Source organism: Rhipicephalus microplus, chromosome 1, assembly GCF_043290135.1.
Source record: "Rhipicephalus microplus isolate Deutch F79 chromosome 1, USDA_Rmic, whole genome shotgun sequence".
Taxonomy (NCBI): domain Eukaryota; kingdom Metazoa; phylum Arthropoda; class Arachnida; order Ixodida; family Ixodidae; genus Rhipicephalus; species Rhipicephalus microplus.
In genome coordinates, this window is record NC_134700.1 from 63,013,227 (window position 1) to 63,028,868 (window position 15,642).

General features: G+C 44.4%; 1 protein-coding gene across 1 annotated transcript in view; it reads left to right on the forward strand.

The window, feature by feature from the left end:
• Vps50 (vacuolar protein sorting 50) overlaps window positions 1–8,994 on the forward strand; it is a 243,954-nt gene extending 234,960 nt beyond the window's left edge. Inside the window, exon 26 of the mRNA XM_037429998.2 lies at window positions 8,823–8,994. Coding sequence (XP_037285895.1) covers window positions 8,823–8,939 — 117 coding nt within the window. The 3' untranslated portion in view covers window positions 8,940–8,994. The remainder of the gene's footprint in view (window positions 1–8,822) is intronic.
• The last annotated feature ends 6,648 nt before the right edge of the window (window positions 8,995–15,642 follow it).

Consider the following 15,642-nt stretch of genomic DNA (forward strand, 5'->3'; position numbering starts at 1 on the left):
TGACATACTGAGGCGCTCAATGCTCAACCAGCAAGCTCTTCATTTGTGAGCCTTTTCAGCACACTTTGAGGTGGATGACATGCAGGATGACAACGGGGTTGCTCTAATGAATATGACTTTTATTTGTGATGTAATTAGACCAAAATAGTGCGTGCCCACTGCCCAACGCAGGTGTTGAGTTAACGGGAATTTTGTCGCAGTCTTTGTTGTCCTTGTTTAGGTTCAAAGTCTTAAGGATTGTGGCATTGAATATTGTTCATGCATTTAATGATGGTAGTATCACACGAGCCTAAATTATGAAATGTTTTGGACTCAAGCCTTGACAAACTTCAGTCAATTTACCGGAAAATGTTGACCACACTCGACGATACAGTGCAGACAGAGCTCAACGAAGCAAGGCAGGCATTACGAGAGGCTCCAAAGTGAAAAATTGTTTTTGGAAATGATTACTAAGCCTCTATCTACGCAATAAAATACTAGTTGAACGGCGTTTGTGACAAAGTGTGTTGGCTTTTCAGCTGTTTTGTAGCTTTAAACACTATCTCAAAAATGCTCTTTATTACTTAATTATTTTTTATGCATTTCAAGATAACCAATTGATTATTTTTACTTGTATTCTGCATGAATGTCTACAGCTAATGAAGCAGAATTGAAACTATGCCCCTTATTTCTTTATTTATTTATTTATTTATTTAACAATATTGCCAACCTTATCAAAGATTATAGCAAGGAGGGCATATGAAACCGAATATTTGCTTACACAAAGTCATAATGATCGAAAACACAAGAAGAAGCGGGAATTACAACATGACACACAAATAATAAATTATGCATTGCCAATATAAGAACACACAATCAAACAATTTTAGTAATAGCAAGATCATGAACTAGGTTATTGTTAAAAACGCCTGCAAAAAATCAATGCATGCATTTATAATATGGGGTACGGACAAGTAGACAATTTTATTGAACAACTTAATCAAAGAATTTTATGAACAATAAGCTAATCGAAAAACGTGTCACTTGAAATATAACGATCATAAAAAAACCTCTGTATCAGTAACATGACACTGACTCATCATTTATTGGATTTATTGATGATGTCATGTCGTTAGTGTGATTTGCAAGGCAAGCAATTCGCTTTCAATCGCAGCTGTGAACAAGTGTATGGATGATTCAGTGGTTAAGGTGGGTGTCAGTGAGTTCTAATCTCTAATGGTTAGAGGAAAAAATGAGTATTTAAAGCAATTAGCGTTAAAGGAGCATTCTACAAGAGTATGGGAATGATGATGACGGGTTGGTCTGCCATGAAAGAAAGATTTATACCTTGAAGTGTCTATTTTTATTATGTTGTGGAGTAGTTGAAACATTAGTCTTAGTCTTGTTAGTTTTGTTCGGTTTTGTAGTGTTAGAATGCCAGCGTTATTGAGTAGGTGCGTCGGTGAGTCTGTTAGTCTGTACTTGCTAAAAGTAAACGTTATTGCTTTTCTTTAAACTGATTCTATTTTATTAATTACTTGGTGGGTATACGGGAACCAGACAGGACTGGCATATTCTATAACAGATCTGACGAGGGTAGTATAAGCTATTAGTTTGGTATTTGGTGGTGCGTGTTTAAGATGTCTTTTCAATAAAAATAGTCTTTTTATGACTGTGTTAGTAATATTATCAGTGTGGGTATCCCGTCTCAGGTCATTTGAAATCCTTATTCCTAGATATATGTGGCTAGAGACTGTGGCTAAGAGGCAGTTGTCAATAGTGTAAGAAAAGTTGGACCTGTGTTTTTTGCGAGGTATGGTCATGGAAATACATTTACCAATATTAAGGGACATTTGCCATTTTTTGCATCACGTGTGTACATCTTCTAGTGCTTGGTTAAGAATTAGGTGATCCATAGGAGTATTAATTTCCTCGTAAAGTCTGCCAAGAGCCCTATAGTTTTACTTCAGTTGAGAGGGGCAGATCATTAATGAATATTGTGAATAATATTGATGCTGAGACGCTGCCCTGTGGCACGTTTGACGTGACTGATGCTATTCTAGAGGTGGTGTCCTGTAACTGTACAAATTATGAGCGATTAGTTAAGTAATTTTTAATCCAGTGATCAATGGTACTATCTCCAAGAGTAACTAACCATTTACTTATTAATTTTGTATGAGAAACATGATCAAATGCTTTTGAAAAGTCTAAGAAGATGAGGTCAATTTGTTTACGGTTATCAGTGGACGGGGCTGCATCGTGTATTGATTCTAAATGTTGAGTAACGGTTGAAAAGCCTTTTCGGAAACTATGTTGTACAGGAGACAGGATATGATTTTTTTCTAGGTAAATACTTATGTGTTTCAATATCATATGTTCTAACAATTTACACACAGAACAAGTTAGTGATATTGGCCTGTAATTTGATACCATGGTTTTGCTGCCTGCTTTGTGTATTGGTATAACTTTTGCGATTTTCCATACTGCGGGGATATGCATGATTGCAGTGATTTATGAAAGATTACACATAAATATTTAACTACCCATTCTGCATACCTTTTAAGGAAGATGTTTGATATGTTGTCAGGTCGGGCCCTTCTTGGTATCAATATTTATTGATAGATTGAGCACGCCTTGCTCGGTAATTGTCAAGGGTTCTATTGGTGAATGGTCTGAAGATTGTATGAGTGGTATGATTCCTTCATCTACGCCAAACACTGATTGAAAGTTATCATTGAAGGAGTTGGCGAGATCGCTGTTGTCGTCAGAGGAACGCATGAGCTCATCATGTTTTTTTGGATTCATATATTTCCAAAACTTATTTGGAGCACTTATCAAAAATGTGGGAAGTATCTTTGCAAAGTAATTATTTTTAGCATCTTTTAGTTTACTTCTCATGTCGCTAACAGCTACAGTCAGATAGTGTCTACTAAGAATAGTTGGTGTCGTGTTCAGTTTTTTTCTTAGACGTTTTACCTTTCGTTTCGCATGTATCACGTCACATGTTATCCAGGGGTTTAGTTGCTCAGTTTATTTCTTTTTGATCAGTACGTAGCGTTTTATGTATGACGTCACGATGGCTGTAAATCTACTCCAAAGTGTTTCGATGTCAAAGGATAGGTTATCTGTAAGTGATACGAATGAATCATATTCGAAAGCAAGACAATCGATTATGCTTGTGTCGTCAGCATGGGTATAGTCGGAATAATAAAGCGACACCTGTTGGTGAAATTTATAGTCATTCACATCTATAGCACAATAAATCAAGTTATGATCTCAGATGCCATCCATTATTTCCATTCTAGTAGCTTCTTGCAGGAAATGATCACTTAAAAAAACTAAATCAAGAATGTTCGACGATGATGCATGTACTCGCGTGGGTTGGGTCACTATCTGATGTAAATTGAAATTGAGCATGAGATCACATATCAATTGGGAGCTATCAGACTTGAAATACATAGCATGCCAGTCTATTTCTGGCATATTAAAATCACCCAGAAAGATTAGTCTGGCATTTGATACATGACTCTGCATATAACTACAAAGTAAAATAATGACATCACTAGAAGCAGATGGGCTGTGGTATACACAACCCACAGTGATGGCACGTGAACCTATGAATAATCTGCAAAATATTGCTTCTACACCTTCAACTTCTGGAAGAACCTTGAAAGAGAATACTTTATTGACAAAAATGGCGACGCCACCACCACGCGTGGGTCGGTCTTTCCGTATTATCACGTAGTTGGGAGTACCTATTTCCTAATTAAGAATGTCACTTGACAGCCTAGTTTTGGTAACTCCTACAAAATCTGGTTCTAGTTCTAGTAATAAAGATTCAAGCAAATCAGATTTGTTCAGTATACTACATGCGTTTAGATTGATGAAGGTTACTTTTTTTTGCAAGGCCGTAGCTTCTGCAGATCGTCTTTCTAATTTTTTTGTTTTGCAGGAGCATTTGCGTCATGGCTCACGGGAACGGCTTCGTTATTTTCCTCATCCCAGGAAAATATTTCACCATTCATCCGGAGCTTGTCATAGTTTAATGTCACTTTTTCTCCTGCTTCTTTTCTTAATTTACCATCATTCCATAGTTTTTTTTCTTATGCCACGAATGTGAGCTGAGAAGTCCTCACTTATGGAGTAGTTGCTGCCTTTTAACTTGTAACAGTTCTGAAATACTGTTATTTTGTCGTGATGGTCGGCAAGCCGCAAAAATATTGGCCTGCATTTGTTAGCTTTTGGCTTTTCTAGTCTATGTATCCTTTCTATGGTAACTGTCTCGGCTTTCAGAATGTTTTCGACAATACTGTCGTTCACTGTTTTATCCAAAGTGCCACTGTTTTCTTTCTCGCTTTCTGGAACACCATATATTATGAGGTTATTTCTTTTAGACGGATTCTCAAGATCGTCAATCTGAAGTTGAAGTTTTCGAACCACTTCCTGTAGGGCACATATTCCGGTTTCGCAGTGTGCTATTTTGCTGTCTAGGGCGCTAATATTAGCCAGCTTCGACTCAATAGCAGTAAGGCGCTTCTTTTTTATCTCTTTTAAATCGCCAGCAATGCTTTGTAGCTGCTTCGCGAACTGGGTAACGTCAGGGCCGGGGTTTGTTTCTAGGTCTCCTGACAATAGCAATACGTTTTCAGCACAGTCTACAAGATTAATTACAAGCAAGCAAATGAGCCACGGGCACGGCAGCATGATCAAAAATGGGTCGTTAGTGTTGCAGAATATTCTCTTGGAACGGGCCAGACTATCGAAGAGGACGAAGTAGAGATAGGATGCGCTAGGAATGGACAGCCGGACTCCATGCAGAATAAACGGGTCGTCTTCGTCTAACATCTGCGGACCAGTTATTTTGTTACATTTGGTGCAAAAAACCCGGGAATCCACCACTTTGGAGACTTCCCTGAACGTCACGACCATGGCGACCGCTGACCATCTTCGGAATAAGCGCGGCTCGATCAGAGCTGGTGTCACCCGAGCCCTAGCAATGTTATCATACCTGCTGCAGCAACCGGATCCAGACGCCTCCCAGATTACCAGCCACATAGACTTCCTGAAGGGTAAAGCAGCAGCACTTTCTAGGCTCTACGAGGTCATCCTGGCATCAAAGGATGAAGAAAACCTGGATCATGAAGTGAAAACAGCAGACGAGTAAAACGCAAAGATTCTTTACGCCGTGTCACGAGCCAAGTTCTGGCTACAGAAACGTGAGAAGAAAGCCACCATGCAGTCGCGAGCCACTGGACCCATGCCAAGCAACCTTGAACTTCTGAGCTCCAGCAAAGCAGCATGGCAGGTGAGAGCGCACTGTCCGCTTGCAGTTCAACTGCCCAAGCTCCAGATACCAACTTTTGATGGTAGTCTTTGTGGATGGCAGTCCTTTTGGGACTATTTCGACGCTACCATCCACAAGAATACTGAGCTACTGCGCATCAAAAAGTTTAAGTACCTCGTCACCTACTTGACCAGGAGCGCGAAGCGAGCTGTCGAAGGCATTCATTTAGCGGAGCAAAATTACGAACTTGCAATCAAGACCCTCACAGATTGCTTTGAACGCCAGGATTCCCTTGTAAACGAGCATGTTGATAATCTCCTTGCACTGAACCCTGTGAAAAGCTCATCAGACTACCGAAGGCTTCGTCTGCTGCACGATAGTGTGCAGTTACACGTTAGTGCCTTGGAAGGCCTAGGAGTTGCGCCCGACCAATACACGGTGGTCTTAAACCGTGTCCTAATGTGATGTCTGCCAGAGGATCTTGCCATTATGTACAGACAGAAATCTAAAAAATCGAACTGCGCCTCCAGCATCGCCGAAACGCCTGAAGACTGAACGCGGCTAGCCAAGGATTTACTAACGTTTCTCCGCATTTAAGTAGAAATCCGAGAGGAGGGCCGGTTACAGTCTCGGCGTGTGTCGCAAGACGAAACCAGAACCCACATTTCTGAAGAAACGCATGACACAGAAATGATACCGTCAGCGTCCGCCCTAATGGGGTCTACTTTGCCTGTTAGACTGCCGTGCCCACTCTACCACAGCAAGGATCACATGATCGCTGCTTGCCATGCCAACCTATCGGCTGAAGAGAAGTGGGCAAAGCTGCAGTACTCTAATTGTTGTTTCCGCTGTGGAACACGAAACCACATCACTAGAATGTGCAGGAAGTCATTCCATCTTAGATGTGGTACCTGCCAGCGACGCCACCTGACCATCCTCTGCTAGTTATCACGCCCAGCCAAAAATCCGCACCCCAACGCAGGATCCCCAACATTTTCTCAACCACCCCCATTAACCATGCCAACGGTCACTACCACCCAGAGTCACGTTGAGCCCACTCACGTATTGCTACAGACTGGTCGAATTTGGGCATAGTCTGGAGACCACCGACTCCTCATGCAGGTACTGCTGGACAGCGGTAGTGAGCGCACCTACACTCGTGCAGACCTGGCAAGGATGCTTCAGTGCTCCGTCGTGGGAAAAGAAGAACTCTCTCTTGTCACTTCTGGAGAATCCAAGTCACGAAGGCGACTCTGCACCGAGCGTGTCAACGTGCGGCTTCGAAGCCAGTTCTTCGATTCAACGATTACCTTACAAGCGTTGACGATTCCTGAAATGTGCTCTGTCACAAGCCCACCACTCGACTCCAACATTTCGCACCTACTTCTTGAACGGGAGTACAACGTAGCTGACCACTTTCAACCGAGTATGTGGCAACCGGACGAGATCAGTGTCATTGTAGGATCCGACGCCTATTGGAAGGTCACCACCGGCAAAATTGACCTCGTAAATGAAACGCTGACAGCAATAGAGACAATGTTTGGCTGGATAGTACAGGGACCCTTGTCGTCTGACAGCATCCAGTGCCCGTCTAGCACACTGTTCGTCTTGAGCCGCAATCCTTCTGCAATGCACACAGACATATCTTCAATGTGGCGTTTTGGTGCCATCAGTGTCTTCACGAACCTCAAATAGGCACCACGATCTATCTGCATAGGAGCAAGGTGTTTCGATCTCGGGGAAAGAAGTGCCATCAGCCTGACTACGCAGTTGCTGGCGGCAGGAACTTGGAAGATGCGGAGCCGCCGAACAAGCATGTCGATGCTCGTCAATGCCGTGTGCGTCGACGTCATCAGCGCCAGCGTGTCCATGGTGACATCGTACTTGAACAACTCGTCTCAGACTAGCCATCTTTTGGGCGACGACGACAGACATTGCGTCTTCATAATTCTGCACACCCAGCACATCAGCCTAACACACGTCAAGAACTCCCTCTGTCTCACCAGCATCGGTTCCAGAGACAGCAAGGGGTGCGACAGCCACGAATCGACGGCCGTAGTGCACAAGCACTCTCGGTAGCAAAGCAAGTGCATTTCAACATGAACTGCGTTCTCAGTGGGTACAATTCTCCTTGGCCCCCCGAGATGATATGGAATAATAACGCGGATCAGAATAACATAGAGTGGTCCAGACTTCATCGAAGTGTGCGAGTCATCTTGGCCCCCCTGGGAAGATGTTGCAGAATATTCTCTTGGAGCGGGCCAGCCTATCGAAGAGGATGAAGTGGAGATAGGACGTGCTAGGAATGGACAGCTTGGTCTCCATGCAGAATAAGTGGGTTGTCTCCGTCTAATGTCTGCGGACCAGTTATTTTGTTACAGTTAGAACGAAAGCATTTTTCATAGCGCCTGCTCACCTGCGTGAAGTACAGAAGAGGATTAGCCGACCGCATCGTTGAGTTGCCGCCATGCCCTTCAGCCCACAATCGATTGATGCCAGCATTTATAGGCGAACCGGTGCATTTTGCCACCAGGGAAAACTGTCCGGTGTTTTGCCCATGCGTGGTTGTCGCTGGTACTGGCTGCTCCCAGGTGAAGGCCAACTGGTCAAGATTCAGAATCGTCAGTGACGTGTGTTGGTTGATCGCGCTGGAAAGCGGCATAAAAGTGCCATGTCCCACGCATATTGGTGTGTCGTGTCCCGCTGGTAGCAGGAAAGTGACGAACATTTGCATGAAATACAGAATAGGATTAGCCGACCGCATCGTTGAGTTGCCGCTGTGACCTTTGACATCTATGAAAATTTGTGTTACAAATTTTCATAGATCTCAATGAACTGAAAATTTAGGTCCCTGTGGTTACAAATTCCGAAAAATTTTAATATCAATAAAAGTTGACCTGCTTCAGTTGAAAGAGCGGAAAATTGTGAAAAGAAACTATGTATGGATTATTGAATATCCTTTTTAGTCATGGAGAAAACGGTACCTCAAAATGACCAACAATGCACGGGACATATAGGGCTTACCTAGTGCCCTCAAGTGTCATACCTTGCAGCAGCTTCTTTGGAAAGAGAGTAGAAATTTTGAAACAGAATTTTTCTACCTGCATTAAGTATTTTCGCATTCGTGTGATAAATGAACACAATAATGTTACACACATTTATGTCCTTACGGCACGGTTAAAGGATGCACCAAGGACCAAAGTTAGGCTAGGAATTGAGAAGGAGCTGCACTTCGGGCCTGATTACACTATTGCATTCTACTTTTGACTGCAAAGCTCATGTGCTCCAAGTCTTTGCTCAAACTACCCCCTTCGACCTGTTGTAGTCACTCCCTCCTCGCCCACAGATGTTTCTCTCATTTGTGACGTCAAGCATTTCTGAGTGATTTCAAAGTGTGGCCTTCAAAGTAACAGCAGATTACACCTGAGGTTGCTTACTGCGTCGCCTTATAGCCAATGTGTGTTTCACAATAGACGTTTTCCTAGGAAAAAATAACTACACTCCTGATGCGTAGATTCATCTATCTAATGAATATCGTCGCGGGAAAATTCCTGTGCAGGAATACTCGACCAAGCAGCTGACGAGCCTCGTGAACTGCAGTCACCTGAACAAAAAGGGCCGTCAGGGACTGCTTAATCTCATTGAGGACATCGCCGCATCACCACCTCGAAAGTGACCACACAGCGCCTCTCAATGCTTTTTATAATAAAATAAAAACTTGCTGTTTTCAATCATGGCCAGCTTGGTTACTTTTGGGAGCCATGCAGAATATTTTTCCATATGAGAAGCACAATATGACAAGCGCCTATGAGAGCACAATACCAATCAAACACTATCCTTCCATTTCTAGGATACTATGAACAATGAATTTAAGCAAATATAAAGTTTTGAAACAATGCAACATGTGTCCTAAATACGGAGCCTTCATGTGTGTGCGTCTCCGTGCTGTAAGATGGTGTCAGCCTTTGACCCACCACTTGCCGCCGCCCGCTAAAACACAATGTTGCCAGTCCCGGTTTTGCATGGTAACAAGCGCTATGTTGGTTCTCGTGGCCAGGCCTTCCTGCTCCGCCACACTGCACCAGCAGCATGTTGGCACGGGTGTGCAAGCTGTGCTGCGTTTGACTATACCGTAGGCCTAGCTTCCGCTACGACACCATCCTCGCGCTAAGCGCACTTACAAAAACTTTGAAGTGTGAATGCCAGGGTGCTGCATGCTGCAATGCAAAATCATTTGGAGACTGTCCTGCTTCCCGATTTGTTCTCAACAGCTGAATTACACAAGTGAAGCGAGATTGCCTGGAACTGACTACTTTTCCCCGTGTTTTTTAGGTGAGTACTCGTTGTATTGCAAGTGGATTGAATATATTGGCGCATATTTTGCTAAACTTTTATTGACTTATTTGGTGACGAAAAGCAGTTTGAGCAAAGTAAACGCGACAACTTGCACAGTAAAAAAAATGGGTCAGGCTTCGTTCGTCTACGCCTGGTTATGCGAGAGAAAGCTGGTTAGTTTGAGTATGCTTGTTTATCCGCAAAGTCGAAGCGCAGTTCACTAATCAAATCATGTGACTAGTCCAACGTGTAGTCCTGCATGCATTCACTATCTGCATTTCATCGGTTTCCGAAGCATCACCGCATTCGTTGTGGGAAACGCCAAGCCCGTAAACCACCAACAGACGCTCGTGTTCGTGTCTGACCTGGAAAAACTTGACTTGTCTCTTGTTGCTCCCCTTTGCTTTTCTTCCAGCCTAATATACAGTTTTGTGGGGGGGGGGGGGGGGGGGAGAGGTAGGGTCAGTCTAATATGATTGAAAGCCCTACTATTTTCTGGCAAGGCTTACAGCTTGTAAGGTTTTTAAGCAGTCCATTGTACAAATTTGTTCGCAGGAACTAAATTTGCTGCAGGAAATTATATTACAGACAAAAGTAATATTTATGGTATCAGAAACAGGCTAGCGGAGTTATGCGGTTTACAGAGAACATTGCGAGCTATCCGCTTGTTTGATCTGCCTTCTTTGTCATTATGGGTATCGTGACATAATACACCATGGTCTCGAGCCCCGCTCTAGAAGGCCTTTGAGGTGTCTGCAGTGATAAAGTGATTTTTTTTCAGGAATGGCCTTCAGACATTGAAGTCTGTTCACAGTGACATAGAGGCTCTCCCCCTCGCGAGTATAGACTCCCTAAAGATCCTCACTCCGCCAATGCGGTGTGTCTACAAGGTGGGAGAAACGTACTGTTTGAACGGCTAACTTCAGAAAACAACGCTTTTGCCTTAAGAATTTGCTTTTTTAAAAAAAAATCACGCATTTGTTTTGTGCCATTTTACCTATGTTGCCGCTATACACAAATGGCTGCGTGCTGAGTGTGATCAACTCAATGCGCTAATTCGCAAGGTGATCAAACGAGCCCTTGGCCTCCCTATCACCACTCAAACGCACAAACTCCTCGAGCTTGGTGTACATAACACGCTAGAAGAGATCGCCAAAGCACAGGAATGCATGCAATTGACCCGACTCACCACCACCAAGGCGGGCCGCCATATTCTGCGTGAGCTCGACTTTTTCTCCTCGAGGACCAGGGACCCCCCAGAGTTGACTCTGATTCCCCGTGAAATCCGCGACCTTATCACGATCGCTCCTATTCCGCGAAATGTACACCCCGAATACAACAGAGGCAGGCGCCTTGCGCGGGCGATCGCCATTCTTAAGTGCATAGACATGGAAGCGGACAATGTCTCGTTCGTGGACGCCGCTGCCTATCACAACAACCAAGCCTTCACCGTGGTCGAGGTATCATCCGCACAGCAGACTCTTAACTCTGCCACAATCCTCACCCGAAACCCTGAAGTAGCGGAGCAAGTAGCTATAGCTATAGCTATGCGCAACAGCAAACGGGAAGTCATCTACAGCGACTCCAGACTGGCCGTCAAAGCCTTTGAACGCGGAGTCATCTCCGACCAGGCGTTACGTATCCTGCGCAGAGCGGACCCGAGTCCCCTGAAGCATAGAGAAATAGTCTTCTTCTTTCTCTATGCCTGAAGCACCACACTGTCATCTGGTTCCCCGCCCATCTCGGCCAGGTGCCGGGTGCCCTATCAGTGCCTCCTTTATAACTTTCAGTGCCTGGTAGAACACCCTCTCGCGGCCGTCGAAGCTTTCGTTTCTCCCGCTCGCCACCACTGCGTGGTGGCACTGTGCAAACAGGGTCGGGTTGCAGGACGCGCAGTATCATTTTTGGGGGGCAAGCGAGCCCTTCGGGGTGCAGGATAGCCAGTAACGAGGAAAACAACCAGGGAGACTCTTCGGCAGGTGGTATGGACAGATACGATTCCAAAGTGGCACCAATATCTACGATAGGTAGAGTCCGGGGCATAAATAGACGTAGCCACGAGCGCCGAACCAATTCAAACATAGGGTATATTAACATCCAGGGTGGTAGGAACAGGCTGAAGTGGGAAGAGATAGAAGAACAGCTAAGGGAAGAGAGGCCGATGGTATACGGTTTTGTAGAAACACACCTCAGGGACATGGAACAACCTCCGAACAATCCGGACTACGCGTGGGAATATTGTAATAGAACAGAAGGCAGCAGAAAGGGGGGTGGTATTGGGGCATTCATTCATAAATGTACAGACTGGCAAAGAATCAAGCAGGAGTGCAAGGAACATGTATGGCTAAAAGGGAAAGTGGCAGGGCGAACGACACTCCTTGGTTTGCTGTACTTGTGGACGGGAGCAAAGGCCAGAGAAGAAAACCATGCAATTGAAGAGTGTATATCAAAAGACATTGTGGAGTTAGGAGGAGAGTGCGAGATAATTATACTAGGAGACATGAATGGGCACATAGAAGATATAGATGGGTATACCGACCCGACAGGCAAAATGATCATGGATATGTGTGAAAGGCTTGATTTGATCATTTGGAACAGTACCGAGAAGTGTGAAGGGCAAATAACATGGGAGATAGGAAGGCTGCAGTCGACGATAGATTATGCACTGATGTCACATAGGATGTATGATAAGCTCAAGGGAATGCACATAGATGAAGATGGCTCCAGAAGTCTGGGTAGTGATCACAAACGTATCAAGCTAAGTTTTGGAAGAGCAGTGAAAGTGGGAAGGAGACAAGTTGAGCAACTACAGGAAAATTTTTATCCAGAAAGGCAAATTGAAATAGCCACTAAACAAATTGAGAAAGTAATCACCGAGTATAATAAGACAGTCTAGACATACACGATTCTAATTAGACTCTTTGAGCTAGAGCTTGCTAAGACGAGTGACAAGTCACCCCGGAAAAGAAGACACAAACCCAAAAGTTGGTGGGATGAGGAAGTTAAGAGAGCCATAGCAAAACGTCAAGAAGCCTCTAGGGAACACAGACATGCTAAGCAGCGGGGTCAACCGACAGATGATGTTGAAAGAAAATGGGAAGCCTTTCTAAGCTGTAGAAGAGATGCATCCCTTCTGATCAATGAAAAGATTAGAAGAAAGGGAGCTCAGTGGCTGGCAGAAGTACATAAAAAAGATAGAAAGGCAGCTGCGAAATTTTGGAATCATCTAAACTCCCTAAGAAATAAGACGAGCCTAGAGCTGGGTTTTATAACTACAGCCGAAGGTGCTAGGCTAGAAGGGGACGAAGCTATTGAATATATAAGAACAAGGGTTACAGAAAAATTTCAACAAAGTACTTTATGCACCACAATAGACAAGGACGAATCAAGTGGTGCAATGGCTCCATTTTCACAACGAGAGTGGGAAAGGGCTGAGAAAAGGGTTCCTAGTAGTACATCAACAGGCCCAGATGGCATTCCAATTATGCTGATTAAGACATTAGGTCCGAAGTCTAAGCAGGCTTTGAGAGAGGCAGTGAGCAAAATAATAATCGATGGTGAAGTTCCCGATGGATGGAAACTTAGCAAGATGAGCATGATCTATAAAGGAAAGGGGGACAAATCTGACATAAACAACTACCGTCCTATAACAGTGACATCAGTGGTCTACAGGCTGGCGATGCAGATTATAAAGGAAAGACTGCAGGCATGGATAGAGGATGAGGGGGTGCTGGGGGAACTGCAGACTGGGTTTCGGAAACACAGGAGGTTGGAAGACAATCTGTTCTCACTGACGCAGTGCATCGAAATAGCAGAAAAGGAACACAGGCCCCTGTAGCTAGCATTTTTGGATATCAAGGGAGCGTACGATAGCGTGGTTTAAGAGGAATTGTGGGGAATACTGGACACACTAGGCGTGGAACATGTAGTCACTAATCTTTTAAAGGATATCTATAAAGGTAACAAGGTAGTTATAAAGTGGGAAAAACAGGTATCCAAGCCTGAAGAGGTAAAACGGGGGCTTAGGCAGGGGTGTCCCCTGTCACCCTTATTATTCATGATGTACCTACAAGAATTAGAGGCCAAATTAGAGGGAAGTGGACTGGGCTTCAACCTCTCTTTAGTCAAACAAGGAAAACTCATTGATCAGGCACTACCAGCAATAATGTATGCAGATGATATAGTGCTAATGGCCAACAACAAAGAAGATTTGCAGAGATTGATGGACATCTGCGGTAATGAGGGAGATAGGTTAGATTTTAGATTCAGTAAGGGAAAATCAGCAGTCATGATTTTCAATGACAACGAAGGTAGTGAGCTTAGAATACAGGAGGTCACGCTAGAGATAACAGATAAGTACAAATGTCTGGGCGTATGGATAAGCAATGGGACCGAGTACCTGAGGGAACAGGAAATATACGTGACGGCTAAAGGTAACAGGAATGCAGCAGGGATGAAAAATAGGGCTTTGTGGAATTACAATAGGTATGATGTTGTGAGAGGAATATGGAAAGGGGTCATGGTTCCTGGGCTGACGTTCGGCAATGCAGTCTTGTGCATGAGATCAGAAGTTCAAGCAAGATTAGAAATTAAGCAACGTGGAATAGGTAGGCTTGCTTTAGGAGCTCACGGAAATACACCAAATCAGGGAGTACAAGGTGAAGTGGGATGGACTTCATTTGAAGGCAGGGAAGCTAGCAGCAAAATAGAGCTTGAGAAGCGATTGCGAGAAATGGGGAGAAGCATTGGGCTAGAAAGGTTTTCAGCTACTTGTGCATGAAGAATGTCGATACAAAATGGAGGAAGCGAACCAGGAAGTTGACTGGTAAATACTTAGAAAACAGCAGGTGGCCAAACCAAAAAGAACTATCGGTTAAGAAGAAAGTGAAGGAAACGGAGACTGACATGTGGAGAATGGGAATGATTGAGAAGTCCGCACTAGAGATCTATCGAACTTTTAAGCAGGAAATTGCCAAGGAAAGGATCTACGATAATACTCGGGGTAGTTCTCTACTGTTTGAGGCCAGGACGGGAGTACTGCGAACCAAGACATATCGGGCCAAATACGAAGGGGTAGACACAGTATGCAGTGCGTGTGGAGAGGAAGAAGAAACTGCCGAACACTTGATAATGTTCTGTAAAGGGCTTCACCCTATAGTTCAGGATGATGGCGCAGAGTTTTTCAAAGCACTGGGGTTTAGGGACCGGGAGGGCAAAATAGACTTTAAACGGGTAGACTTAACTAGAAGGAGATTATCTGATTGGTGGCTAAAGTCAAGGCACGAGTGAAAATAAACCCTTCACTGCAAAGTACGAATCCTCAAACTCACTTATTAAAGAAAAAAAATAAATCTAGCTTTTGGTTCATTAAGTATTACGGCTTGGTGGCGCTAGCCACCGCCCGTTCTAAAGGGTACAGCCATATCCATTCATCCATCCATCCATCCGGGTGCTCTGCCGGTAGTGCTGGCATAGAGAATGGTGCTGGTGCGGGCGCGGCCTAGAGCGCTTGTTTGCTTTGTTGTGCCTTGACACGTGCGGTTGGGTTTGGCGAGTTGAATGCGATGGAAGTTTTTTTTTTCCTTTGTCGTGACCACGTACCTTGCATGACTTGCGATGTCGTACTGCTGCGTGCCGCTGTGCAAGTCGGACGAAAAAAGAAAGTGCCTAGACTATCTTTCCATGAAGTTCCTGCTGCCGCCGACGTACGAGAGAAGTGGTTGGCCTCTATTCAGCAGGACGGCTGGTCGCCAAATGCAACGTCCTGTTACACGAAGGTATGTAGCCGTCATTTTCGCGTCGAAGACTTTCTTGAAGGAAAGAGACAACGGTTGAAGAAAGGTGCAGTGCTTTCAGTTTTTGAAGATTACCCCAAACACTTTCAGCCAAAAGGAAGCGCTGAACGAAGCACAGCAAGCATTGAAAAGCGAGCTTGTGCTCCGTTCGGAGTGGGGAGCGCAGCATCAAATGTTGCTCATGCTGAGAGTTCAACATCATTGCTCCTACGTGCCGGTGCTTCAAGTTCGCATCCGTCGTGTACTTTG